Source organism: Curcuma longa, chromosome 20 (genome assembly GCF_044706935.1).
Source record: "Curcuma longa cultivar G26 ecotype Majalengka, Jawa Barat chromosome 20, ITB_CL_G26_1.1, whole genome shotgun sequence".
Taxonomy (NCBI): domain Eukaryota; kingdom Viridiplantae; phylum Streptophyta; class Magnoliopsida; order Zingiberales; family Zingiberaceae; genus Curcuma; species Curcuma longa.
In genome coordinates, this window is record NC_133880.1 from 12484140 (window position 1) to 12510472 (window position 26333).

The 26333-nt window shown below is 41.4% G+C and overlaps 1 protein-coding gene across 1 annotated transcript; it reads left to right on the top strand.

The window, feature by feature from the left end:
- The first annotated feature begins 16336 nt into the window (after positions 1 to 16336).
- On the top strand, positions 16337 to 17311 carry LOC141814009 (B3 domain-containing protein Os11g0156000-like). The gene is made up of 3 exons (XM_074702007.1): positions 16337 to 16892; positions 17003 to 17187; positions 17271 to 17311. The coding sequence occupies exons 1-2, from the start codon at positions 16373 to 16375 to the stop codon at positions 17149 to 17151; spliced, it is 669 nt and encodes a 222-aa protein (XP_074558108.1). The 5' UTR covers positions 16337 to 16372; the 3' UTR covers positions 17152 to 17187; positions 17271 to 17311.
- Positions 17312 to 26333: the final 9022 nt, after the last annotated feature.

A 26333-nucleotide genomic window follows, 5' to 3' on the forward strand; every position in this document is an offset into this window, starting at 1 on the left:
GTGATAGTTAGAAAACCCTAGAAAATAGTCGTGATAAATGTTGTTGTGTGTTTTCGTTATTAGGATTTCTTTTTCGAATCGATCATTACTGATCGTCGACTAGTACCGAAGACGGTGACGTGACTCGTATCTTGAGATCCTATCAGGACCAGAGCTTGACGTGGATCACCAGTAGAGGTGGAGCTTTGATAGAGTTGCTCGATTGATGCCAATTCCATTTTACAACATCTGTTAGGTATGCCTAGAATAAATTGTTATTCTTTAAAAATTTTAATTTTTAGTTATGCCATATACATGTTGTATCCTGCATGCATGCATGTAAAGTAATAATTAGATTTAATTATTATATTTTCTTCCACTGCGCATGTTTACGAAACGTGTAAACACGCGTAACGCACCAGGATGATCCTAATAGTAGTATTAGAGCTTGATAGTGCAAGACATATGTGTAAAATCATTTTACGTGTCATACACTACAACAAAAATGACTTTTCGCAGCGCGCAAATATGCTATCCGTAGTGCACATCGCACGCTGCACAGTTGCAAGCTGTTAAGTCATTAGGCATCCGCAGCGCGCACCCTGCCCCGACCGGCGCCTCTCGCAGCCAGCCACCTCTCCCGCACCTCTCCCTGCGACAGCCCGCGCCCGACCAGGGCCAGCCAGGGGCCGGCAGCGGCCGCCAGCGCACCGTCAGCGACCCGCGCCCGACCACGGCCAAGCACAGGCCGACAGCAGCCGCCAGCCCACCGGCGGTGGCCCGCGGCCAACCACGGCCAAGCAGGGGCCGCCAGCACCCTCCAGCGCCCGCCAGCGCTCCGCCGGCAGGCCCGCGCCCGGCCAGGGCCCGGTTGCGCCCGCACGCGCTCCGGCGGCGGCGGCGATGGCCCAGCACCTCCCCGCGATGGCGAAAAATAACAAACGAGGAAAAGAACGGAGGAGGAAGCTTACCAGGGGTTTCCGGCGAGTTCAAGAGGCGAGATCCGGTGAGATTCGGCGAGATCCGATGAGATTCGGCGAGATCGGCGAGATCGGCGAGCTCGGTGGCGAAGTCGGCGGAGAGAAGTCGCGCTCGCGTAAGGAAAAGGGGGCTTTGGGATCTAGGGTTATTAAGTTTTTTGCGATGAAAGTTTTTTCGTCGCAAAATTCGTCGCCAAATTGGTGACGAAAACAATTTTCATCGCCAATTTAGCGACGAAACAGCGTATTCGTCGCCAAATTGGCGACAAAAATGAAATTCGTCGTAGTATTTGGCGACAAAAATAGTTTTCGTTGCCAATTTGGCGACGAAAAAGAGTTTTCGTCGCCAAATTGGTGACGAAAATGAAATTCATCGCGATTTGGCGACGAATACGCTGTTTCGTCGCCAATTCCGTGACGAATAACTCTTTCGTCGCCAAATTTCAGTGATAATTCGGGATAATGTATTTTTTTGCAACAAATTAATTTTATTCGTCGCAAAATTGCGACGAATTTTGCGACGAATATATTTTGGCGATGAACTTTGCGACGAATGATTTTAGTTGCTAAAATTACAACTAATATTGTTTTCGTCGCTAATTTTATTGCAGATTGGCGACGAAAACTGTTTTCGTCGCAAAATACGTTGCCAATTTGCGACGAATATAATTCGTCCCAAAAATTCGTCGCAAAACCCGTGTATTTTTGTAGTGTTAGAAGCTCTTTCTTGAATTTTTAAGGACCTTAGTGCTCTCAAAGTTCGTTCTAACTCTAGATCAAACTCAGCTAAATCATCACCTGCACTCCTGGTCATAAACTTAACAAAAATAAAAGAAAAAGATTAGATGTACAATTAATTCAAGAAAAATAGAAACAAAAAATGCAAAACTGTATTAAAGCTCAAAGTAAACAATTTCTACTAGCTTCCTCGGCAACGGCGCCAAAATTTAGCAACCCTAGAATTGATATGTCACAATTAGGGTTGCAAATTTAATTTAAATTTTTGAAAATCCACGAAGAATACAAACAAATGCAGTATAGGGGCCTCGAGTCATATTTTTCCAAGGGCTAATAGAAAATTATTTAATTCGAGCTTTCGTGTCGTTCTTTTTGGAGTTTTCAAATATAAATGGGTCTTGGGATTTTGGAATGAAATGAAAATTAAAATTGGTAAGTAATTGAAAAATGCAATTCACTAATCTAAAAATGAAACCCTAAAGCAAGTTAAACCCTAATTCAAGCTAAACCCTAATGCAAGCTCGGATTCGACAGTCTACTGCTATCAAAATGGATTTCACAATTTAATAGGTGCAAGCAAGAAACCAAACAACTAAAATTGATTGAAACTAGTTAACTCATTCTAAATTACAATCGAATTGCTTAAACCAAGCTATCTGGCTTCTGATACTCCAAGGAAGATTTGGCATGGAACAATGCCACTAAAATCAGCACTTATCAGACTGAAATTAAGGCGAAGGAAGCTTCTAATCATCCTGAATCAACTACCATAATAAAAACAATCATGAATCTAAGTAATTCAAATGAAACAACAGCATTCAACAACAATTAAAACGAATTACGGCAACTGTAAATAGAAAATCAGAAACTGTAAACTCATCCAGCCCTTCTTCCTTGTTTTCCTCAGTTTGGTGTCAATCGAGCTGTTGAATCCACAATGTGAGTTCAATAATCCTCAAGAAACTTCAACTTGGTCTCTTGTCTGATGTACTCGCTGACAGCACCTCGAATTGCCCGAAAAAACCCTCTCCGACCAAGAACAGACTGCTGCACGCGGCTGTTTGAGCTGCAAAGCTGGATTTCCTATCTTCCACGTGCTCCGATCGGATTGATGATGATATAGGGAGGCTCCACGATCCTAGGAGAACCCCTCAAAAAAATCGCGGCATTAGATGGTGCTGCAGATGGCCGGAACACGTGAAAATAGGGATTTGGCCGCCGGTGAAACCCTCGCCGTCGCGCCAAATCCAGCTGCCTGAATATACTCAATCGGTCAGCTTCAGCTTCTTCATGGATCAAGGAATGCAATGGAGGAAGTTTGGGTGGATGGGACTGCCCGTGTGCGTACGCCGCCGAGCAGAGGATCGTTGTCGGGAAGACGATGAACAGTGGCGCAGCCACTGTTCATCGATTAAATCTTGGGTTTTATACGGCTGATTAATCTTTGAATCTGGGTTGTTGATTTTTAATCATGTGATGGAGTTTGATTTGGGGTTTTAGGGTAGCTTAAGGTTTGAAAAAAATTAGGGATTTTGATAAAGCTTGAGTTAGGTCATGTCCTCCATGTGGCTTGATCAATTTGAGTGAATTCAGCTCGATTCGATCGCGGTTGAGCTCGATCTTGGTCCAACTTGAGCCCTACAACCAATTAAACTTAATTAATACAAAAATTTACCATTAAATCATGAAAATTATAATCAAGCCTCAAATCATGCAATATAGCACAAATACAATCAAATCGATTCATTAAATAATTTATTTTCGAGCAAAAACCCAAAAATGAATTGATTAAAATCATAAAAACTCTAACTCATCACCCACCCTCTCCTTCTAACTCTTCCTTCTTTTTGCGCCGGCCCTAGGAAGAACCAAGGGAAGGAGAGGCTAGATAGGTGGAGGAGGCCGACCCTAATCTTAGAGAAAATCATGGGTGCCGACCCTAGGAATTTAGATAGGGAAGAAGTTAAAGGAGGAGAGGAGAATGCTCAAAACCAAGGAGGGGAAGGAGGATGCTTTTGTGGTCAGCCCTTATTAAGAACCATGAGCATGTTGTTTGCCTCTCCCTCTCCTCCCTTTTATAGCTTATGCCATCACAGAAGTTTTAGGAAAAATTTAACCGAATTAATATAATTTTGTTGTATAACAAAATTTATATAATTTTGTTAGATAACAAAATTTCTTTACTAAATTTTTTGTTAGATAACAAAGCTTAATAAAATTTTGTTGTATAACAAAATTTATATAATTTTGTTGGATAACAAAATTGACATAATTCATATTTAGAATTAATCTGAATTCTATTAACTGAATTCTTAACGGAATTCTAACAGAATTCTTAACAGAATTCCAACATAATTCCTAACATAATTCTTAATAGAATTCTAATATAATTCTAACAGACTCTCATGGATGAATATGAGGCTTAATCCAGAGGCTACAACAAGGACCTAGAGGAGGAATTGATTTTGACCTCCTGATGGGCTTGAGCTTCCTGTGTTCTCCCTGAACACCCAACTCAAGTCCATCAATAATAACATATCACTAAAGGATTATTATTGAACTACCGCACCAATCCGATATTACAATATGGGCACCTTCTTATCATGAGTGCATTAATCTCTCTGTGTTTAAGATATCGTATGTCTGTCAATTAATTGAATTACTGACAACTCAATTAATTAACTTCCGAGTCCAAGAGTAGTACCACTCAACTTTATTATCATGCGGAACTAAGTCCACCTGCAAGGTTTACATGATAATCCTTATGAGCTCTTCAAGGGGACATCATCAACCTAAATATTAGGACACAGTTTCCTTCTATAATCAACAACACACTATATACATAATCTTATCTCCCAACTCATCGGGCCTTTTGATTTAATGAATAAATCTCACCCTTTGATGAATTAAAGAAATACATACTAAGTATATGTGCTTGTTATTATATAGGGATTAAGAGCATGCACATCCATAATAACAGAGGTCTAGTTCGATTATATAGTTAGTATAAATCGAACGACCTCAAACGGTCCTGCTCAATACACACAAAGTGTACTAGTGTAATTTTATAGTCAAGATAGACTAATACCAAATTACACTACAACCGTTTCAATGGTTTATCCCCATCCATCTTGGTTGTCAGCTACTATTTATAATTTATAAGAAACCGATAACATGATCTTCTGTGTGGCACCACACACCATGTTATCTACAATATAAATTAAGTGGACAACTACATTACATAAGAAATACAAACATTTGACCAATATGATTCTCATTTCAAAATATTACAAAACAGATGTTCATACAAAAGCTAGGCTTATAGTATATATCCCAACAGTTATCTACAATATAAATTAATTGGACAACTACATTAACATATATAAAGAATATAAAATATAAATATTTGATCAAAGTGATTCTTATTTCAAAATAAATGTTCATACAAAAGCTAAGCTTATAGTATATATCCTAACACAATCAAACACATAAAGAATGTGTACTCAAATAGTGAATTGCTATTTATCCAATAAATAGTATAATCATAAGGAGATTGCCTTAGGACACCTCTCAAATATAGCACCAATCACCTTTGACTTGCTTGGACATTTCCTTACCTAATCTCCAATTAGGACTAGTCACTTCCATAGGTAGACTTCTCACCTACCAAACATTTAGTAACACTTGACTTATTTGGACTTTCTTTTGCCTAACCTGTAGTTAGGACTTCCTTACCTAGCTTCACTCACCAGGACTTCCTGCCCAGTTTCACTCACCAGGTCATCCTTGCCCAACCTCCAATCAGGACTTCCTTGCCTAGCTTCACTCACCAGGAATTCTCCTTCCTAGCCTCCGATTAGGACCAGCTAGGACTTCTCATGCCTAGTCTCAACTAGGACTTTTCCTTATCCAGTCTAACTAACTAGAACTTCTGGTTATTCTTCTGATTAAACTGATCTGATTAGACTTCACTCATATCCAAATATTAGATTTTGTTTGAATCAATCATGGTCAAACTGATCAAATCTACATATATTGTCAAATATCGAAATCCTAAGAACAGACAAGTTCTTCTTGCACCAATATTATTTAGTAATGAAAAATATCAATCATTAATCGATCGCTATTAACCAATAACGACCGAATAACAATGGATTTTTTCATCACTAAATGGAATATTCTTGTAGTGTCTTAGTTCAATGAGGGTGATAGGGAGCGCAGCAATCTCACATAAAATTCTCCTCATAAAATTTCTTAGGAAAAGAAAATTCCTCCATTAGGACCATAAAGCCGTTTGTTTATTTTGGCGCATTATGATATTATTTAGTTTCTTACTATTGGTCTCCCTTTTGCTTTTGTAATCTCTGGTATCTCCATTTTGAGCCAGTGAGAAAATATATGTTCTAGCTCTTTGGAGCAGAAGCTAGAAGGTTTTTTTGTACAACAACTCTTTTGTTTCTTAGATCAGGGTAAGATTCAGTTTCTTACCGAGAATTTGGAAATTATAATCAGAGGATTTCTAGTAGGGAGCCTATGAAAAACCAGAGTTGATGCCAACTGCCAAGCACCTTGAGCCATTGTCCACTAATGAAACATCTTCCCTCATTTTTGAACCACTTGGTATACAATTCTCAGCAAGAGCTTGAATTTTCCTATGAATTAAAGGCTTAAGAGAATTGACAAATTTACAAGCAACAAAACTTTGAATCATATTCATTTCCTAATTCTAGGATGGAGACCTAGATTGTTTCAGTAGATTGAATTTTATTTTGAATCTAGTCATTTCCTAATTATATATATCTTCCAAAATAAATATATAGGCAAGCCAAAATACACTATAAGAAAACCTTAAAATAGAGACGGAACTAGAGACGGAATTTATTCCGTCTCTAAGGTTAGCGACGGAAATTATTAATTTCTGTCTCTAAAAGAAGACTTTAGCGACGGAAATTAATTTCCGTCTCTAATTAGAGACGGATAATTTCACGTTAGAGAATAATTTTTATTTCCGTCTCTAACTAGAGACGGAATGAAATTATCCGTCTCTAATTAAAGACGGAATAAACTTCCGTCTCTAATTCGTCTCTAATACTTAAGCCCCCGAGCCGATCCTTTTTTTTCTCTTCCCGTCGCAAAACCCTAAATCCCTATCCTTTTTCCCGCGTGCTCTGGCTCTCCCCCGCGTGCTCGATCGGTTTGCTGCTCCTGCTCGCACCGCGCCGCCTGCTCCGGCTCTCCCCCGCGTGCTCGATCGGTTTGCTGCTCCCGCTCGCACCGCGCCGCCTGCTCGCACCGCGCCGCCTGCTCTCCCCACGCGTGCTCCGGCTCGCACCGACGCCACTGACCCTTGCTCCGGCTCCCGCTCGGCATCTCCTCTCTTCGTCGGCTCCTTGCTCCGGCTGCTGCCATCACTGTTCTCTTTTGAGGTAACCGATTTTGAACCTTAGTTTAGGGTTTTGATCAGTTTAGGGATTTTGATGAGTTTAGGGCTTTGATGAGTTTAGGGATTTTGATGAGTTTAGGGCTTTGATGAGTTTAGGGATTTTGATCAGTTTAGTTTTCAAAATTATCAGTTTAGGGTTTTGATTAACATTTATTATCCGACCTGATTGTTAGGGTTTTGATTAAAAATTTGTTAGCTGAACCTTAGGTTAGGGTTTTGATTAAAAATCCACAGCATTTCATTCAGATCTGAAATGATCCAATTTGATAATTATCAAATCTACTTGAAGAATGTTCAAACTTAATGGCATCCGTCAAAGATGCCTCGGTTCACAGGTGCACACTGTGGTTACTGCCCTAAGCATCAGATTCAAGCTAAGGATGAATTGTACTAATAGGCCACAATATATTGATTGACATAGTTGGAACCTAAGGATGAATGACATGAAGAAAATCAAAAGGATTTATTTTTTTAATTTAAATGACTATTTATTTCTCAATAAATTAGTTTTGTATAAAATTCATAATATGATCAGTATATGCTTTGATAGAGATTGAAATTTTGATAGTAATAAAATATGTTTGTGATCGTTTAGGGCTTACAGTAATTTTGCCCGTAGTGATAAAATATGCGTAATTACTCATTAAAATAAAATTAAAATAACTTAAATAATAATGAAATAAATTCTTGAAGTAAATAGAAATGAGTTTAAATCATTAAGTAAATTCAAATGAGTTTGATTCATTAATTAATGACTAAATTAATTAGATAATTGATTTCATAATTGGTATTATGTTTGCGTTCAATTTAATATATTATTTATATTCAATTAAAAGTTATTTTTGCAGAAGGATACAATGTATATGAATAAAGCTTGGATGTACAATAGATTAGATGATGGATTTCTCCGACCTGAATTTTATGCCGGAGTTGAAGAGTTTGTGAACTTTGCTAAGAGCCATCCAGAATGTATGAATGGTGCAGAGTTGCGTTGTCCGTGCAATCATTGCAAATGTCGAAATAAAGCTTTCCGTGATGAGGATACCGTGAAGGTGCATATCTGTAAAAATGGTTTTGTTCCAAACTATTACAATTGGTATTGTCACGGGGAGCCTTATATTTCGGAAAGAATTGGAACCTCAGCTGCTTCTTCATCTAGCACAGCTGTTTTAGAGGAATCACCATCTACTGACCATATGATGCAAGTTATGGTTAATGACGTAATTAATGCAGCTGATTTATCTAATATGGATGAAAGACCAACACCTGCAGTTCAACAACTATACGACATGTTAAAGGCAAGTGAAAGAGAAGTGTGGGAAGGTAATCCATCTGGTCATTCCCAATTATCAGCTACTGCAAGATTGTTGAACATCAAGGCTGAACATCATTTATCAGAACGATGTTACGATGACATTTGTCAATTGATGTCAGAGTTGCTCCCTGCTGATCATCAAATGACTGATAGTTTCTATAGTACAAAGAAATTGGTCAGGGGCTTAGGTTTGCCCGTGGAGAAGATTGATTGTTGTGTAAACAATTGCATGATATATTGGAATGAAGACAGTGAACTTATTGAATGCAAAATTTGTAGTCACCCTCGCTACAAGCATCATAGTCGCATTCCAGGGAAGAAAAATAAAAAATTTACATGGAAGATTATGTATTATTTTCCCTTGACTGCTAGACTTCAACGCTTGTATGCATCTGCCGCCACAGCTTCTCACATGAGGTGGCATCATCAACATGTGCATGAAGGAGGTATAATGTGTCATCCTTGTGATTCCCTAGCATGGAAACATCTAGATACAGTATTTCCTACTTTTGCAATGGAACCACGTAATGTGAGATTGGGACTTTCTGCAGATGGATTTCAACCATTTGGTCAGTCAGGACAGCAATATTCATCTTGGCCAGTTATATTAACACCGTATAATTTACCTCCATGGATGTGCATGAAAGATGAATTTATGTTTCTGACTGTACTTATTCCAGGTCCGACAAATCCGAAAGAGAAGATTGATATTTTCTTGCAACCTCTGATTGCGGAGTTGAATGAATTATGGAATGTAGGATCAGAGACATATGATGTTGCAAGTAAAACTAATTTTACCTTGCATGCTGCTTTATTATGGACAATTAGTGATTTTCCAGCATACTCAATGTTATCAGGATGGAGCACAGCTGGTAAATTAGCATGTCCACATTGCATGACAGACTCTGATGCTTTTTCATTACCATGCAGTGGAAAGGTATCGTGGTTTGATAGGCGCTCGCAGGCATTTGAGGTATAAGATAATGAATTTTGACTTTATTTAACATTACATTATAATAATTATGATTTTAATAATTGTTATGTTATCTTATTTATAACAGGCTGAATTAAATGCCAGATTTGAGCAGGCGTCTCAGCCTCCTGTTGAGGGAGGTGAGAGACAGACTCTCTCAACCGACCAAATAAATGAGATTTACTATGATGTGGTGGGTGGGAGGAAAAAGAGTTCCACCCTCTACGGTTTAGGGTCGCAGGCGAGAGTGGTGTATGATCGTGAGTTGGCTCCCAGAGCCAGAGGTCGTCCTAGTGGATCCTCTTCTGAGGTGACATCGCTAAGAGAAGAAAATCAAGATTTAAAGAATCGTCTGTCCGCATTAGAGGCGCAGCAGAGGGCACACGATCAACAACTAGTGGAGATGAGGGCATTGATACAGAGCATGAGTGTACCGCCACTCCCACCTGGTTGTACTCAATCGTTCGCAGACTTCCTAAACGATGAAACTCAGGATCCTAATGCCCCTGATCAGTAGTTGCCTGCAAGGTAAGTAGAATTTTTTACGTAACTTTATATCATTGTATTTTTGTAACTTGTAATATGGTTCTTAGCCAGCTTGAGGGTGTTGATCTTGATATGTACAAAGATACAAAGACCGGTTAGTTGCTCTTTCCTACTTGTTACAGTTGTAACTAAGAGGGGTCATATATCCTACTTCAAGTATGCATGTTCTATTGTTTTATTCTGTTACTTTTAGTATACAAAGAGCTTTTTTGTTCAAAAGAGGGTTGTTCGTCTTACTACTTTGTTTTCAGCTCTTTGGAACTGTTGGAACGTAGCAAAGATATTTTTCTCCCCTAATTTTAGCGAAATTCTGCAAATAAAAATCAGATCTTTTATTTTATTTTTTGCTCTTTTCTATTCTGCGTTGATTTCTATCGGGATTATTGGAGGGGAAGAGGGAAGGGGTGAGACAAATGGTAAAGGAAGGACCTTGCCGTCATTGCTTTCCTTACAAGTGAGTTACTTGGCACGTTTATGAGCGGTTCTGGATCTTGAACTTTCTTCCCTGATTTGTTCTTCCATTTGTTGTTAGTTTTCAATTGATTTGCTCTCTTAAAATTAACAAATACTTTTGTGGACAGTGATATAAATATGTTCCTACGGTTCTTTCCTTATTGTTTTCATTAATTTCTCTCGAACAGCTGGTTGCTTGTCGTTAGATTTCATTGCTGAAACATGCTGAATGCATTATGGAATGCAAAGCGGTTCCCGAATTATTCGACTAATGTTTGTTTGTTGTGTTCTGTTGCTCAGTTTCCATAGTCGTCCAGGTCTAAGCTTTACTTAGTTGGATGGGAATCATCATGTGTAATATACTAATATTATTAATTAAGTCTAATTGAATTGCGTTCTTCATTCCATTAGGTTCAGCCTCTAATAATGATTTGAAACCCCCAAGTGGACTGCGAGTAGCTTCTTGGAAACATTATTACCTCTCTAGCAATCCATTAAGATGTAATTTCACAGGCTGCTTTAGAGAAATTTCTGTGATATGCATTTGTGTTGGCAAAACTGGAAGATTTTTGCTGCCTTCTCCCTGTTCCAATAGTCAGTTAAAAAAAAGGCTTTTTCCATTGCTTGGGAATTGAACTGATACTTTTTGCTTCCAACTTCATAATTTGTACTCCATATCCAGTTAGATGATTGTATCCATTTTTCACTTTTAAAACGCACTTTATTCTTGGATTCAAAATTCTAGTGTATCCCAGAATGCAATTTGCATTGCATTTTTTTTCCTTAACACGCAATTTGCATTTGCATTTAGAACCTTGAAGTGATGAACCTCCTTAGCTAATCTCCACACAAACATAGGCAACCTTATTCAGGAGTTCAGTTTCATTTACGACAATTTGACAGAAGACCTTTGATAGGAATGCCATTTATTGCAAGGAAAGAATTATATAGATGGTCTATCATGGTATGCCATCATTTAAATTGAATTGTGATGTTGTTTTAATATCCGTGGAACTAATAGACAATATTACATCCTACTGCTTCCAGAAAAGTTTAAATTCTTATACACTAAGCTTTATACTTCTTAGTTCCTACTAAAATTTCCCCAGAACTTGCATGTCTTTTCATTGAAAACCATTGTTCTTTTCATTGGTAGCATAATCATGTTATGTTTATCTCACCTTATATGATTGTTGCTCGTCTTATTTGTTTTACTTGGCTTGAGTTAAAGGCAAGGATATATGTTTTAGTTGTGATCTAGATTTCCGCCAGCAATCTCTTTCATTATATATTCGGTTACTTTTATATAATTCTCATATCTCTTTCATTATTTGACAATAATAACTCAGGTTCAATCTTTTACAACTGCAGGTTCGAATCCTCAAGTTGCTGCCTTAATCTCAAGAGCAAAATCCTCAAGTTTTTGGTGATCTCGTCATTGCAAGACTGGTTTCATTATCACAGTTAAACCTGCTTTGTTTGTTTTTCTGATGGAAAGTATATGTATTGTACTCAAAATGTGATGACTTAGACACTTACAAATCTGTAGACATGTGTGATGTTTTATTTTGTTATGAATTGTATTTTGATATGTGATGGATTTTATTATGTATTCATGAAATTTGTAAATAGTATTTTGTTATGCAGTGCTTATTTTGTAATTTGAATTATGATATGTAAACAGGGACAATTTAGAAATTTGTTTTATGATATGTAAACAGGGACACTGGAAATGTGATACGGTAAAAATTTATTGAAAAATTAATAAAATCTAGCGATGGATTTTTAAAAATCCGTCGCTAGCTAGCGACGGATTTTTAATTTTCCGTCTCTAAGTAACCTGATGACCAGAATGACTTTCATAGAGTTGGGCGCCGAAAAATTGATATTAGAGACGGAATTTTAATATTCCGTCTCTAAATTTAGAGACGGAAATTTAATAATCCGTCTCTAAAATATAGCGACGAAAATTTTTAGCCGTCGCAAAATTTAGAGACGGATTTTTAATAAGTCGTCGCTAATTCTAGAGACGGAAAACAAATTTCGTCGCTAAGCTGACGTCAACGACCAATTTTTACGCGACGGGTTACTTCCGTCTCGATTCCGTCGCTAACCTGACTTAGCGACGGAATAGAGACGGAAAGATTCCGTCGCTAAATCAGGTTTTTTTTGTTGTGATAGGCTGAACAAATATTGTGGGTTGAGTTGATTACACCCAGCAAACTTAGGACAATGGGTAGCATGTTCAAATGATTTGAATATTTTAGTTAAGCTAAATGTCTAGCTCGAAGATTAAGACAATTATATTGAAAAGGTAAACAAATTAGTTCACTTTGACCCAAAGGAATAGTAATTTAATTACAATTCTATAAACTATAAATTATTTTATTTTTGTTAAGCTGTGATTTGTATAATAATTCTATAAACTATTTTATTTTTGTTCTTTGAAAAAAAAACATATTTTTATTTTTTTCTTATCTATTTTATTTTATTTTAAATAATTCATTCCATTACGTTTATCAGAAGCTAACTCCCCCAACTTTGACCAAAGTTTGACACTAACAATATCCATGTGCGAGCATTAATTTTCATCACATTTTAGAACTTGAAGACAGCTCACGAAGCGCTAACAGCTTGCACACTAAACCCAGAGGTTCATTACCGACCATATTCTTAGAAATTCCAAACCACAAAAATCCACCTTTTTCTAGAAAACTTTTCTTGTATTTCGCTTTTGCTCTGAGGAAGTTATCACGTGAACATGAAGCTCTCGAGTTTGTGGACCGTTCATAATGGTTCGGCACCGAAATGTTTGAATTTTGAGCAAAACCAGCTAGTGACCACCTGCTCCATGCATGCCTGCATCAAGAATCTGCTAGTCAAGCTTTGCATTTTTTTTTCAAGTGGTTGTCCAAATCTGACCACGACACCAAGTGGTCACCAGATAAAAGGACTGGACGAGAGGTGTGACTTTTAGGGAGCCTTACGATGGCAGCAGGAACAATAACAAATCGAAGCTAGCATATACTGAAGAAAGGTGGTCTTCCTGAAAGAAACCGAAAAAAGAAATTAAATTATCAACATATATATGCACAAAAGAGAAGCCGCATGGCATGCAAAAGGTTGCTGCTGCCTGGCCGGCCCAACCTTTCGCCTACTACGTCCAAATATTTGTAGGGAGTGGTTGCCATCACCATGATCAGCAAGAGGAAATCAAATGATATGTTGCTGAAACATTAATACTCAGTGATGCGGGAAGTCAAGGGAGGCTAGGTGCATGGTCAAAGGTCAAGCCACGGGGGCAAACTCCCTCGTCTCGTCCCAGTACACTCGCACCAGTTTCATCCCGGCAAACCCGCTCAAGTCCCATCCCGGCACCCTCGCTCAGGTCTCACCCCGGCACCCCGCTCAAGTCTCGTCCCGGCATACTCGCTCACGTCTCGTTCCGGCACAAGTCTCGTCTCGGCACATATTTCGTCCCGGCAGACCCGCTCAAGTCTCATCCCGGCATACTCGCTCACGTCTCGTCCCGGCATAAGTCTCGTCTCGGCACGAACCTCGTCCCGGCATACCCGCTCAAGTCTCGTCTTGATATGCCCTCGCGTCTCGGCACAGGCCTAGCCTCAACGGTAGGTTTTAACCCTAGCCCGGATTTTCTGACACCCTCCACTGCCATCACCGCTGGGAAGGCTCAGGGCCGGTGTGCTGCGGATACACCATTACTTTCGGCGTCCGACTTAGTCATCCCCACTCGCATTAATGGCAACCCCTCAGCGCATTAATGGTGCTCCTCGTACTTATACGTGGCGTGTTCTTCTAACCTGATGGTTTGCACGCATTATCATGAAACGGGCATGGAGGATCAGTATGATCTTCCCTACGAGCTCTTCCTACTAGCATGGCCTAGGACAGGAGGGACAAAGAGAAGGTTCTTCCGATGATAATATCCGTATCCAAGGTACATAGTAGCCGCCCTCCTAAACTAGCCTCGAAGGTTGGGTATAAAAGGAGTAACTCATGATCATGCAAGAGGTATGAACAACACATAATAGATCTCTTTTCCTTTCCTTTTTTCCTCACGAGCAAACCCTAACTTGAGCGTCGGAGTGGCACATCGGGATCACCCGGGGGCGCCAGTCTAACCTCTCTTGTTGAGTGAATTGTAGGATCCCGCTGGAAGTTCCCGGAGGTTCCCCAATCAAAACTTTGATCCGTGATCACCCTTGTCAGATAGTCCGTTGACTGGTGGCTTAACCTTCTACGACATTTGGTCGGAACACTCAGTATTCCTTCAACTATAAAGTGGCAATCTATGCAAGTGATCTCACAGGTTTTGTTCGACTGTCAACTACTAACATATATACCTCATCAGGTACAACCCAATCATTGAACTCCCTCCCTTGAAAAAGCTGATGCCCAATTCAGCTTGCCTGCTAGATCATCCACTGTTTCTCTCCATTAATCATTGTTCAAGACGCATACTTGAAACTCTCCCATTAATTAATGCATGCCTGTGAGTTTGCGCCCATGTGTCATCAGATTGTTCAAGATAACCCCAAAACACATGCAGCGAACTCTAAGCGAATCGCAGAAGCTGCATAATAGAGATGCTTACTTATTTTATGCGCACATGGAAAAAGAGAGTTGGGAACTGAGTATTGACATATCCAGGTGAGGTGGACTCACCAAAAGCCTACAAGCGTACGTAGCATCATTTGCTTATTAATTAAAATTATGCAGGTGGGTAGCATGATTGTGGACACATCGCAACAACAGATGCAGAGATGTGAATATAATGGATGAAGAGGTCGTGAGGACAGGTTTTGTACACGCATAAAATCTCATCTTTTACTTAGCTTCTTCTCCGGTTTATTGGAAAAAGGAGGTGTCATATCAATTCTATCCTTGAAAGTTTATAGATTCACTGCATATAATATAGAATACTGTGGATTAGTCCCCATAAGGCAGAAGCAATGATTCTAAAATCGCCTTTCAAATTTTGAATCTCAGTGAAATTGAGATAATATTCTTTTTATAGTGATCAACTATAGTTTTTCGATTTATTTTTTTATAAATAATTATAAAATCTACGTGTGTAAAATCGTTGAAGTGGTGGATTCCACCTTTACTGCAGCATTAATGATACTTAAAACCCACGTGAAAGCTAAATTGAGCAAATAGTTCCTCTACACTTTAGGCTTTAATTGAAGCATTTGTATAAGGGGTTAATGCATGGTGATTCAACCTTTCTAGCTATGAAAAATAAACTCGTAAATTCAAAGACATGAATGCAGTTGATGCTGTCATTTCGCACAAATAAATTCAACCAGTTAGCGTTGGTTATAAATTCCAGCCGGCATAAGCCTTTTCAGGAGTACATGTGGGGAAGACAGAATTTCAGTGGTAATTTTTCTCACAGATAACAAAATTTTTGGATCTGATCAATGGAGAGCATATTATTGAGGGGCGGGAAGCAGCTTGAATATTCTATTGCAAAGTTGGCAGGAGTTATCAAGCGGGAGCAACCCACTTGTAATATAATTGCATTCAGGTCGCACAGGATGCCTATGATGAGGCCACAAATTAGGCCACACTGACTACTGAATATCACCACCTGATCATTCCTCATCAGAATTCATTAAACTATATTAAGCATAGGAACTCTCAACTCTTGACTCTTTCTTGTCCACCTAAGTTTTACTTATTAAAAAAGAAAAAGAAAAAAAAAGGCTATATATAATAACCTGACATGTTCAGATGAATGAACTTAGCCGCCTTAATTTTATAAATAATATATGTCTCTTCACCGCATTGCCATTTTAATCAATGTATACAAACTTTAGCTTCACGGGCTATAAATGCATAGTAATACTTTCTACAAATTTGTCAACTCTCATTCACCAACTCTCCGCACTCCCTTCTCTTAACTTCTCCGTCCCATAACAATGGCACATCATCATCACCTTCAAGAGTGGGCTTGGGAGTCGCCTATGAGTTTCCAGTATCAGTATCAGCACCTCTACCAAGGTGAGCAGGAAGAAACCTGCAAGGAGCTCATGTTCGAAAAACCTTTAACTCCCAGCGACGTAGGCAAGCTCAACCGGTTGGTGATTCCGAAGCAGCACGCAGAGAAGTACTTCCCCCTGGACAACGTCTCTGGCGAGAAAGGCCTCTTGCTTAGCTTGGAAGACGACTCGGGCAAGATATGGCAGTTCCGGTATTCTTATTGGACCAGTAGCCAGAGCTACGTGCTCACCAAGGGATGGAGCCGCTTCGTTAAGGAAAAGAGGTTGGACGCTGGCGATGTCGTTCTCTTCGAGCGACGACGGTTTGGCGGTGAGCGGCTCTACATCGGGTGCAGGCATCGGGGGACGCCGGCGGCGATAACCACTGTTGCAGGGCCGTGGAACACACCTTACTATGCGTCGAGTGACTCAGTGCAACATCACTCCTCTCTTCATGCAGGTTCCAACACCCCTATCTTAATTTTTAATTGGAAATCCATTTTATTTTTGTTTAAAACTATATATGACAAGAAAAGGGATTCTCAGTTTTGTCGTAGCGCATCTTTGCAGGGGAGCAAAGGGATGAAATAGTGGTGCACAAGAGTGAGACAGTGGCACCATCTAACTCAAAGAAGTTGAGACTGTTCGGTGTAAATTTAGATTATTGGCCGGAGCCCGAGCCAGAGCCTGTGCAGGCCTCAACCTCATGGTTAATCTAGCTACTACTGTTCAATGGCACAAGATCTCAGAAATTGGTTAGTCTTGATTTTATCAGTTGTTCAAGCTAAGGCAAGTTATTAGTTCTAACCAAAGATTTCTGTCTGGATTATTTGCACAGCCACAGGAGCTGCTTGGTTATATATATACAGTATGGATGATCCACGAAGCAGTTGAGGTGGAGTGGTAGAGATGGGGAAGGGAGGAAATCCGAGGCCATGCTCACAAATCCCACCAAACCGATCTCGTAGTTAAAAGGAGAAGGGAGAAGAGATCCCTGATTTTACGGGCAATCTCTGTTTCCATTTCTTTTTAGTTTTCCCCTCTTAAATAGCGCACTCTGTTCCGGCCTGTGTCGGATCTGATGTACGGCGTCTGGGGTGAAGTTTCAGAATACATCAGATTGAAAAGGAGCAGAATGATGCTTCATCTCGTGGCACTGACTCACACTTTTGTTAAATTTGTGTGTTTTTAATTTCCCATTTTTCAGGAAAAATCTACATTTTGCCTTTCGCTTATATCTTCTCTTTGTTTACCATCTTTTATGCCTAGCTACATGCTTGTTGGTCCCTCCCCCTCCCCCTCCCCCTCCCCCTCCCCCTCCCTAATGCCTATGAGATGACGTCCCGTGAAGAGCGTGATATATACTGAAATCTCCACCAAAAATAATGAGAATAATATTAAACAAAAAAAAATACAAAAGAGGTTGCATAAAGTTGTGAGGAGATAAAGCTGCATCCGTCCGGAGCTTCTTACCGTGTGTGCAAAAAACAGATAAGATCATAAGTGCGTCGTAGATTATTTTTTTCAATGAAAAAATAACTTTGAGAGCGATTACGGAGCAACATGTTATTGGATTTATTTTGATTATGGATAAATTTTTTTTATAATGATCAATTATATTTAAAATTAATCAATTTAAAAATTAAATATTTAAATTAAAAAAAAACATATAAGACATACTTAGATCTCCATGCATGTTTTGCCTCCTTTCTATTATATAGTATAGTATTACAAATTCAAAGTACTTAGACACGTACTTTTGCTAAATGTACCCCTCCGCTACAGTATAGTATTATTGTAAACTCAAGTGCTTGATATGTACTTTTCCTATTTGACTTCCTCTGCATTCGCCCCTAACTGACTTCCTCACACAATGCTAGTGTGGGATGAAAAATTGAACTCATTGCACATAACAAACTAATTTTCTAATGTTAGATGATGAGTGAAGGAAGGCTTTCAATAAACAATAAATCAAATTAATATCTGCCTCAACACGGTTTGTGGCAATGTATACATGTACAATGCATAAACAATGTGTCTCATTTCATCTCATTGGCACCGCGGATGTCATGTCACACTTGTCATGCATGTGAGTGTACTCCATCGCGGATCCACATATTATATATGTTGTGGGTTGTTAGAGTTCTCATTTGCATTTGAACATGAATTAGACCTTTATATCCTTCACAAGTAATCTTACTATTTAGAAAACATTATGTTGCTTCCACTAAGTTAATCTTTTTCAAGTTGTGAGAAATTTAAATTTAAATGTCTTAATTTTCTAAGCTAAAGTTTTCAAGACTAAAATGCCTTCTACTTCTCATGTTTTAAAATTTTATCCAACAAAATTATTTGGAAAGAATCCATCACCTTTTTAAAATATAATAATTTATGAAAAATAATTTTAAGAAAGTACATTAGTTGATATTATCTTGCTTCAATATCCTTAGATTTCTCACATAATAGATCCTTAAATTAACATATTTGTCGTACATACTTTGGAAAAATGACTTTACTATGTGCAAATCACGTGAATTCGTCTCTTAAATTTATCTTTTTGTCGATACATTTTTTATAAAAAATAAATTAAAATGTCTCAGTCTCTATTTAAATATTTTAAATTTGTAGCTAAAATTTTCTATAAATTATTCTTCCTTCTATATACTTTGAAAACAAATTTAGTTTGGAAAAAAAGTTCTAAACACAGCTAACTAATTTCTAAGTGTGACAAGTGGCTACTAATTAACAACAAACGTAGCATTTGAAAAATTGTCATAGCCCTCTTTATAGAGACATGTTAAGAAAAAATTCACAAGGTTAGACAGAAATATAGAAGATTCCCAGCAACTTAAAGCTACCTTGTCTCCTACTTTAGCTAATCCTTTAATTTAGATACATTGCAATCCAGGCCTGTCACTGGTGCATAAGAATGCTTTGTTGATGTGACAACCTTGATGAGGAATTGTATAATTAACAACCTGTAAAGCCCCCAAAAGACAAGCTTATAGTAAAACCAAAGCAAACATGATAACCTAAATTAAACCTTAAGAGTCTCCATCAAGTTGATTCCTGCAGCCTCTCATGCGTTCGACTAGACTTGCATGGTCCTAATCTTCTCCTTTTTGTGTTTATTTAATATTACTCGGTGGAAACCATCAACTCTGTAAATTTTAAAGACCAGAGACGTCGGAAGAAACCAAGATACACAGAATTGCATCAGCAAAGATTCATTTGGCTTAGGCTTTATAGTGTTATACTTGATGCAGCCATATCCACTGAAGGATGATCTTGTCTGCCTTAAACAAAAGAGCCATGTGAAGAGCAATTTCCTCCTATTATTTCAAAGCACAGTTTGATTTTTATATTCACATTTTAAAATTTTATATTTATCTAAATAGATAGCGAAAACGTAATATATAATTTTATTACTATTTACGGATATAATGATATACAGGCATGCAAATATAATTATAATAAATAATATAAATAATTTATACTTTTTAGATGATATGAAGCAAAAACGACATCAACTAGCAATTTCAAAAAAAGTTATTGTTCCAGCCAAAAATCGACGACAGTCAACCCACGGGTCAAGAAGATGCCACCTCAACCGATGCAGATCCGGGTAGGAGGGGGACCTGCGAGATGAACACGAACGAACGGATTAACTGGCGTCGGGAGTCCCGGCAGGCCACTCCAACGCTCAAATCAGTTCTCCGGTGGAGAGAGTAGTAGCAGAAAGAACAGTAGTAGTAGTTAGAATGCAAGAGATTGGATGTCTAAGTAATACCTGTGTGCAAATTAATATACCTTCGAAAATAACCTTCCATCTGGCAGGAGGAGCAGGCTATGGAGGTATCCGGGGGAACCAAGCCTAGGTGTGTCTGACATCTATACCGGTAGAGTGGCATCTAGGAGACAGGGACGACACTCCTACAACTGCCCTATGGTGAGACGTCACACGTCACCCTTGTCGTTTAGCCAGAAGTAGGAAAGTAGCTGCAGGGACAGGATGGGGTCGTGGGCGCAGCTTTCCCCTGCACAGCCGTTCACACGCTTGGTTGTCTGTAGTACAGCCGGGTGTTAGCAAGACTTGAGCATAAGTTGATGTCGGAATGGGAAAGGGACCCGGGACTAGTAAGGACTGGGTTTAGCCGGGTGTAGTGAGCAAAGTCGAGTGGATCAGGTAGACTGAGCAATATGTAGGCATAGATTATGAGTGCCCAGGCAAATGGGCGCACGGCAGCATAACCTTGGAGCGTATAGCCCGGGCACAGGATAGTCGGGTGGGGCAGATGCCGGGTCTGAGTCTATTGAGATGAGCTTGAGGGCTAATTTGCCCGGGAGACTGCATAAGGGAACGAGGCTAGCTCGGGAAAGGGTGAGGCCGTGTTATCCCGGGCGAGAACAGTAAAGACTCGAGTTGGCCGGGCAAGAAGACCCTGGCCTCTAACTTGGCAGGCCAGGTGTTGTGGCGGGATGGCTGGGAAACATTCCCGTAGTGAGGTATCCTCGGGTTAGGCTGTATTTGCCTTATCCCGGGCAAACAGGCGGAAGGTCGGTGCTGGCCGGGTAATATAGTGTCGGGACTCATTGAGGTAATCATCTGGTCGGGGAAACCGAGTGTCGGGTCCCATGACTCGGGTAAGCCATTAAGGCTATCTGGGTCCCCGACCCTAGGGCCAGGATCGTGGACCCCGGGTCCGGCTAGGTAGGGCAAGTTATTGACCTTCTCGGACACGCAGGATCAGGCAAGATTTCCTGACTGTGGACCCTGGGACGGGTCAGATAGGACTACCTATTGACCTTCCCCGCCACATCGGACCAGGCAAGACCATCCGCATCACAAGTCTCCCCATCAAGTCTAGTCGAAGAAGGTGCGCCGACTGACTAGACACGTCGTCTGTTCAAACGAACCCACCAAATCTGCCTCGAGGTCTGTGTGGAAAAGGCGCGCAGCTTGGGTAACACGCCATGCTGACGTGTCCTTCGTGAGATATCAGGCACGTGCCGGTGTCAGGCTTTTGATGATACGGATCGCATGTGCGCAGAGAGGATAGTCATTGGCCGCCACCTAGGACACGTGACCGTTACCTTGTTTTGAATGTGTGGCGTTGATCGCTCCTTGGGAGGATAGCCAGCTCATCGAACGGTTCTAGCACTCAGCGATACTGTATATATGAACTCTGGAGTGACCTTTCGCTATGCTACTGTTTCGTCGTTGTCTTCCTTGCCGCTTCGGTAATCCTTCTCCGGTAGCTTCGTTTCGCCCTTTTTTCTCCCCCAACGATGTCTTCCGAAGCTCCTTGGTGTGCTCATCAAGTGTCCAAGTGCGATAAGGATACACTCCTACTCCTTCGCTCCCAATATTGGATCCCTCGAGACCATGTTTTTGGTCGACCGACTTCAGATTATCGCCCACATAGGCTTCCGCCAAGGTACGTCACCTTCTTCCTGAATCAATTGTTTGGAGGCCTACGATTCCCTCTCCCTACTTTCTTCCAGGAGTTGGCTGACTTTTACAACATAAACGTCACCCAGTTCTCTCCGGAGTCTTTCCAGATCATCTGTGGGACAGTGATTGTTTGTCGCCTGTATAACATTCCTCTGGATGCTTCCTTATTCCACTCCTTTTATTCGTTAAGAGTCTTTCGGACCGGCCTCTTTTCCCTCTCTGCAAGATCGGGCTTTGAGTTCCTGAATAACCCTGTTCCCACGAATGAGGAATAGGAAAAGTACTATTTCTATATCAAGCCTCCTCAAGCGTATTCCTGGGCCAGCCGATGGACCAAGAGTTTGCCATTGCTACATCTGCCAATCGCCGCTTCTTCCAATAGAGTCGTAGCTGAGGCTCGCCAGATACTTGAGGGCCTCAACTTTGATCTGCAGAAGGTTGTCTGCAATGAGACTCTATTGTACCGCATCAGGTTGAGTCTGACCAACATCCCACTAGGGGACACCCTATGTAAGTAAGGCATGGGTACATTAGTATGTTAATGCTTTGCTGTGCATCTAACGCCATGTTACCCTGCAGACCGGGTTTTATTGGAGCATTCCACCAACGGTGACATAAAGTGGGAGCTGGCATGTCCTAATAATCTTCGAGTAACAGAGGACCCAGCTGGTGATTCTTGGTTTAAGATACCGACGACGACGAAGACCAAGAAGAAAGGCGCCCAGAGGTCCAAACCGAGTAAGGCGCCATCGACGACTAGGTCACAGAGGTCTAGCAAGGAGCCTCCGAAGATTGAGCCGCGGAGGCCCACTGAGGCACTGCCGGTGACTCAGTCCCGAAGTGCCAGGAAACCCTTGAGGGCAACACCTCTATCAACTTTGCCCCCATTGCCAGAGGCCATCTCGCCAAGAATTCCTCGGGAAGCCACGAGAGTGGTGCAATCTTCTCTGGCGATGACGCCTGATATTCCGCAGGAGATCACCTTAGTGACAAGGTCTCCTGAGATCGTGCCCTTGCCGAAGGCCCCACAAGCGCATTCTCCACGAACTCCAATATCTGGGTCTAGGTCGGAAGGGAATCGGCCGCGTGAGAGGGGAGTAGTGATACAATATCCGGGCGAAGTCGACAGTCGAAAATGTCGCCTAGACGAGATTACTCCCCCGACTTCTCCTGGCTGTTCTCCCCAAACTCACACTAAGGGGAAGAGACCAGCCAGGGAGAGGGAACCTCCCTCCAGCAGATCGGAGGAGGATCGGATAGAGACCCCTCGAGCTTCCTCTCCTCCGGAGTGGGCAAGACCGGTTGCCGGATTCTTCCTGACCCTACCTCCTCCAGGTGCTTCTTCCTCTTCTGCTCATCCCACTAGGTTCCGAGGTGACGCCAGCTTGGTGGGCGCTCCCGAGGCGGTGCAGGAGCGGCTCCAACATTATGAGCGTGAGGTGCTCTCCAAGTTGGACCCCATTGATATCAGTGAGAGTTTGATCGAGTCCCACCTAAGGGTAAGAGATATTTCATGAGTAATGATATTCTTTTATATCCATATCTGATCTTCCTTGTTGGTCTTGGATCAGACGGGACGAGCACAAGAAGTTCTCCGCCAGCAGCTACTTAAGCTGGAAAGAGATTACGCTCTTCTGGAGGATGAGGCAGCGGTTCTCCGGGGTCAGCAACCACCACACGCATCGCCTGTGGTTACTTATAGGTCCCTGATTGAACTGCAAGACAAACTTGAGCGAGAGGTCCGGGCCCGTCAGGAGGTCGAAGAACGATTCAAGGATTACAAGGTCTGGACCAAGGATCTCCATGAACATGTGCAGGAGCTGAAGGATCAGTCCTTGGCTGACAAGTGTGCTCTGGAGACGGCTCAGACCTATGAGCGACAGGCTAGAGAGGAGCACTTGCACGTGGAGTATTTGTTGGCCCTCCGAGAGGAAGAGGTACAAACTCTATAGAAGGAGGTGGATACTCTGAGGCCCAGACTGGCTGAGTCACAATCCCGCGAGGCTAGCCTATGGTCAGATCTGACCAAGCTGACAGCCAGCTAAAGAAGACGCGGGAAGCTTTTGTTCGAATTAGGCGGCAAGGAATGATCCGTCAGCTTTCCCAGGCAGGGGTAAACACTAGCAGCTTGGATCCCCGGTCACTAGATATCCGCCAGTTATGGGCGGAACTTCCTGCCCCCATAAAGGCTTTTTTCTCAGAAACTCAAGATGCTGAAGCCAGTACTTCTCGATCAACTCCTCCGGCTACCCAGGTTCAAGCTCAGGGAACAGGTACGACTCCAGTGATTCCAACGGTTACTCCGTCCATCGAGAATCCAGCTAGGACCAGTCCACAGGGTCCAATTGATGGGAAAGTCTTGAAAAACTATTCCGGTAGATTCTTGCAGAACAAAATTTTTTTCGGAAACGATTTCAAGTTGCCCGACGCATTTAGATCATTGGGCTCTTGTGTTTGGTTTACAAGATTCCATATAAAAGGAATAATTTAATTTATGTGAAAATATTAAATTATACCTTATGAAGCTTGTACCCGAAGACTGTTGGTGCAAGAAGCACTAAGATTTTGCCTAGAGTTTCGATGTTTGACAATACACCTAAGTCGGTCAGTTTAACCAAGGGTTGATCTAAACAGAACTTGATGTTTAGATGTGTGGAAGTGAGCGAGAAGACCTAGTCGGTTAGACTAGGCAGTGGAACTCCTAATATGGAAGATTGGGCAAGGGAAGTCCTGGTGAGTGAGGTTGGGCAAGGGAAAGTCCTAGTTGTAGGCTAGGCAAAGGGAAGTCCTGATTTGGAGGATCAGGCGGAAGTCTTGGCAGAGTCAAAGTGCACCAGGTAGAGTTTGGATTTGGTCAGGAGGACCAAGTTGTAGTAGAAGGCTGGGTTGGTCAGGAGGACCAAGCTGCAGCTGAGGGCTGGACTGATCAGGAGGATCAGTTGCAGTACAAATCCTGGGGGGCGAGGACAAAGCTAAGCACGAGTCCAATAAGTCTGGAGGACTTGGTTGGCATAAATTCTTCTGAGTGGAGTGGGTAAGGGCGTATTTCTGGAGTGGGACAGGAGGCGTCAGACTAACCCAGGATTTCGGTAGAAATCTGAAGTTAGACTCACTAGGTAAGGCTTTAGGTTGTTTTGTTTGCTTGCTTGTATGCTTGTCTTGCAGGAACCAAGAGCTGGAAGCAAGAGGAAAAAGTAGAGGTGAAGCAAGCAAAGTCAACTCAAAGTCAAGCTCAAAGTCAACTCTGGTCAAACCTAAGTTGAGTCGACTCAATTGGAGATTTGAGTCGACTCGGCAGTGGAGTCGACTCAGATAGAGTTTTGAGTCGACTCAAGCTGACGCAGAGTCAAGATTTATCGCCGCTGACGCCACCGCGACTGGAGTCGACCCAGAAGTCAATCGGAGTCGACTCAGGGAGGATAACGGGCGAAAGAGATAAAAGTTGATCTGCTACGTCAGCTGGAGTCGACCCAGATGGACATCTGAGTCGACTCAGAACCAGTATATAAGGAGGCTTCGACCAGCAGCTGGATAATCAATTCATACGCCTTCCTTTCCAACAAGTGGTGCTCCTGAACGCGAACGAGGCCAAGTTCTTGCAACCGGGGAAGATCCAGAAGGGGTGCACGGCGCTCAGGACTTCCAGATCGGCTACAAGAGTTTGAGTTTAATTTATTGTTCTTACTCTCTGTTATTAATTTATTGATTGTTTATCGGACTGTAAGACAGGTTTCTCCACCTTTGAATACCGTTCGGAAAGGAGACCACTAGTGGACGAGCGCCTCCCGAAGTAGGCCTTGGACGTACTAACCCTGGGGGGTTAGGAACCAAGTAAATCCGCGGGTCCTTGTGTTTTGTTTCTAATTCCGCTGCAAGTGTTTGTTTTATAGTTAACGAAAGATTTCAAAAAAGTGACACGCGCAATTCACCCCCCTCTAGCGCGTACATCGATCCTATAATTGGTATCAGAGCCAGACCGCTTTTCACCGGACTAACCACTGTATGAGCAATGATCCAGATCTAACCATGTGGGGACCCTCGGGAAAAACAAAGGAAGTAGGGGAGGCTCGGACCATGAGGGACATGGCAGCCGGACCATGAAGACATGACAGCCGGACCATGAGAAATGACAACTAGACCATGAGAAATGGTAGCGGAGCTTCCAGTGGTCCTTTGTTTGATGGGGGATTGTTGGGTTGTAAGGGTGCAAACATAGTCCCACATCTAAAACACATGGGAAAGATCATGGGTTTAAAAGGATGGAAAGTATCTCCATTAGCATGAGACCTTTTGGGTAGAGCCCAAGAGCAAAACCATGAGGGCTTAGGCGCAAAGTGGACAATATCATGCCATTGTGGAGATACGGACATTCTTTAGACCCAACAATTGGTATCAGAGCAAAGACGGTAAAGATGGAGTTCGTTTAAAATTGCATATAATCTGTTT

What these genes read in the sequence shown, in the direction of transcription:
- LOC141814009 (XM_074702007.1), top strand. Translation starts at nt 16,373, where the DNA reads ATGGCACATCATCATCACCTTCAAGAGTGGGCTTGGGAGTCGCCTATG. An exon ending in TCACTCCTCTCTTCATGCAG is followed by an intron (nt 16,893 to 17,002) that starts GTTCCAACACCC and finishes GCATCTTTGCAG; the next exon opens with GGGAGCAAAGGGATGAAATA.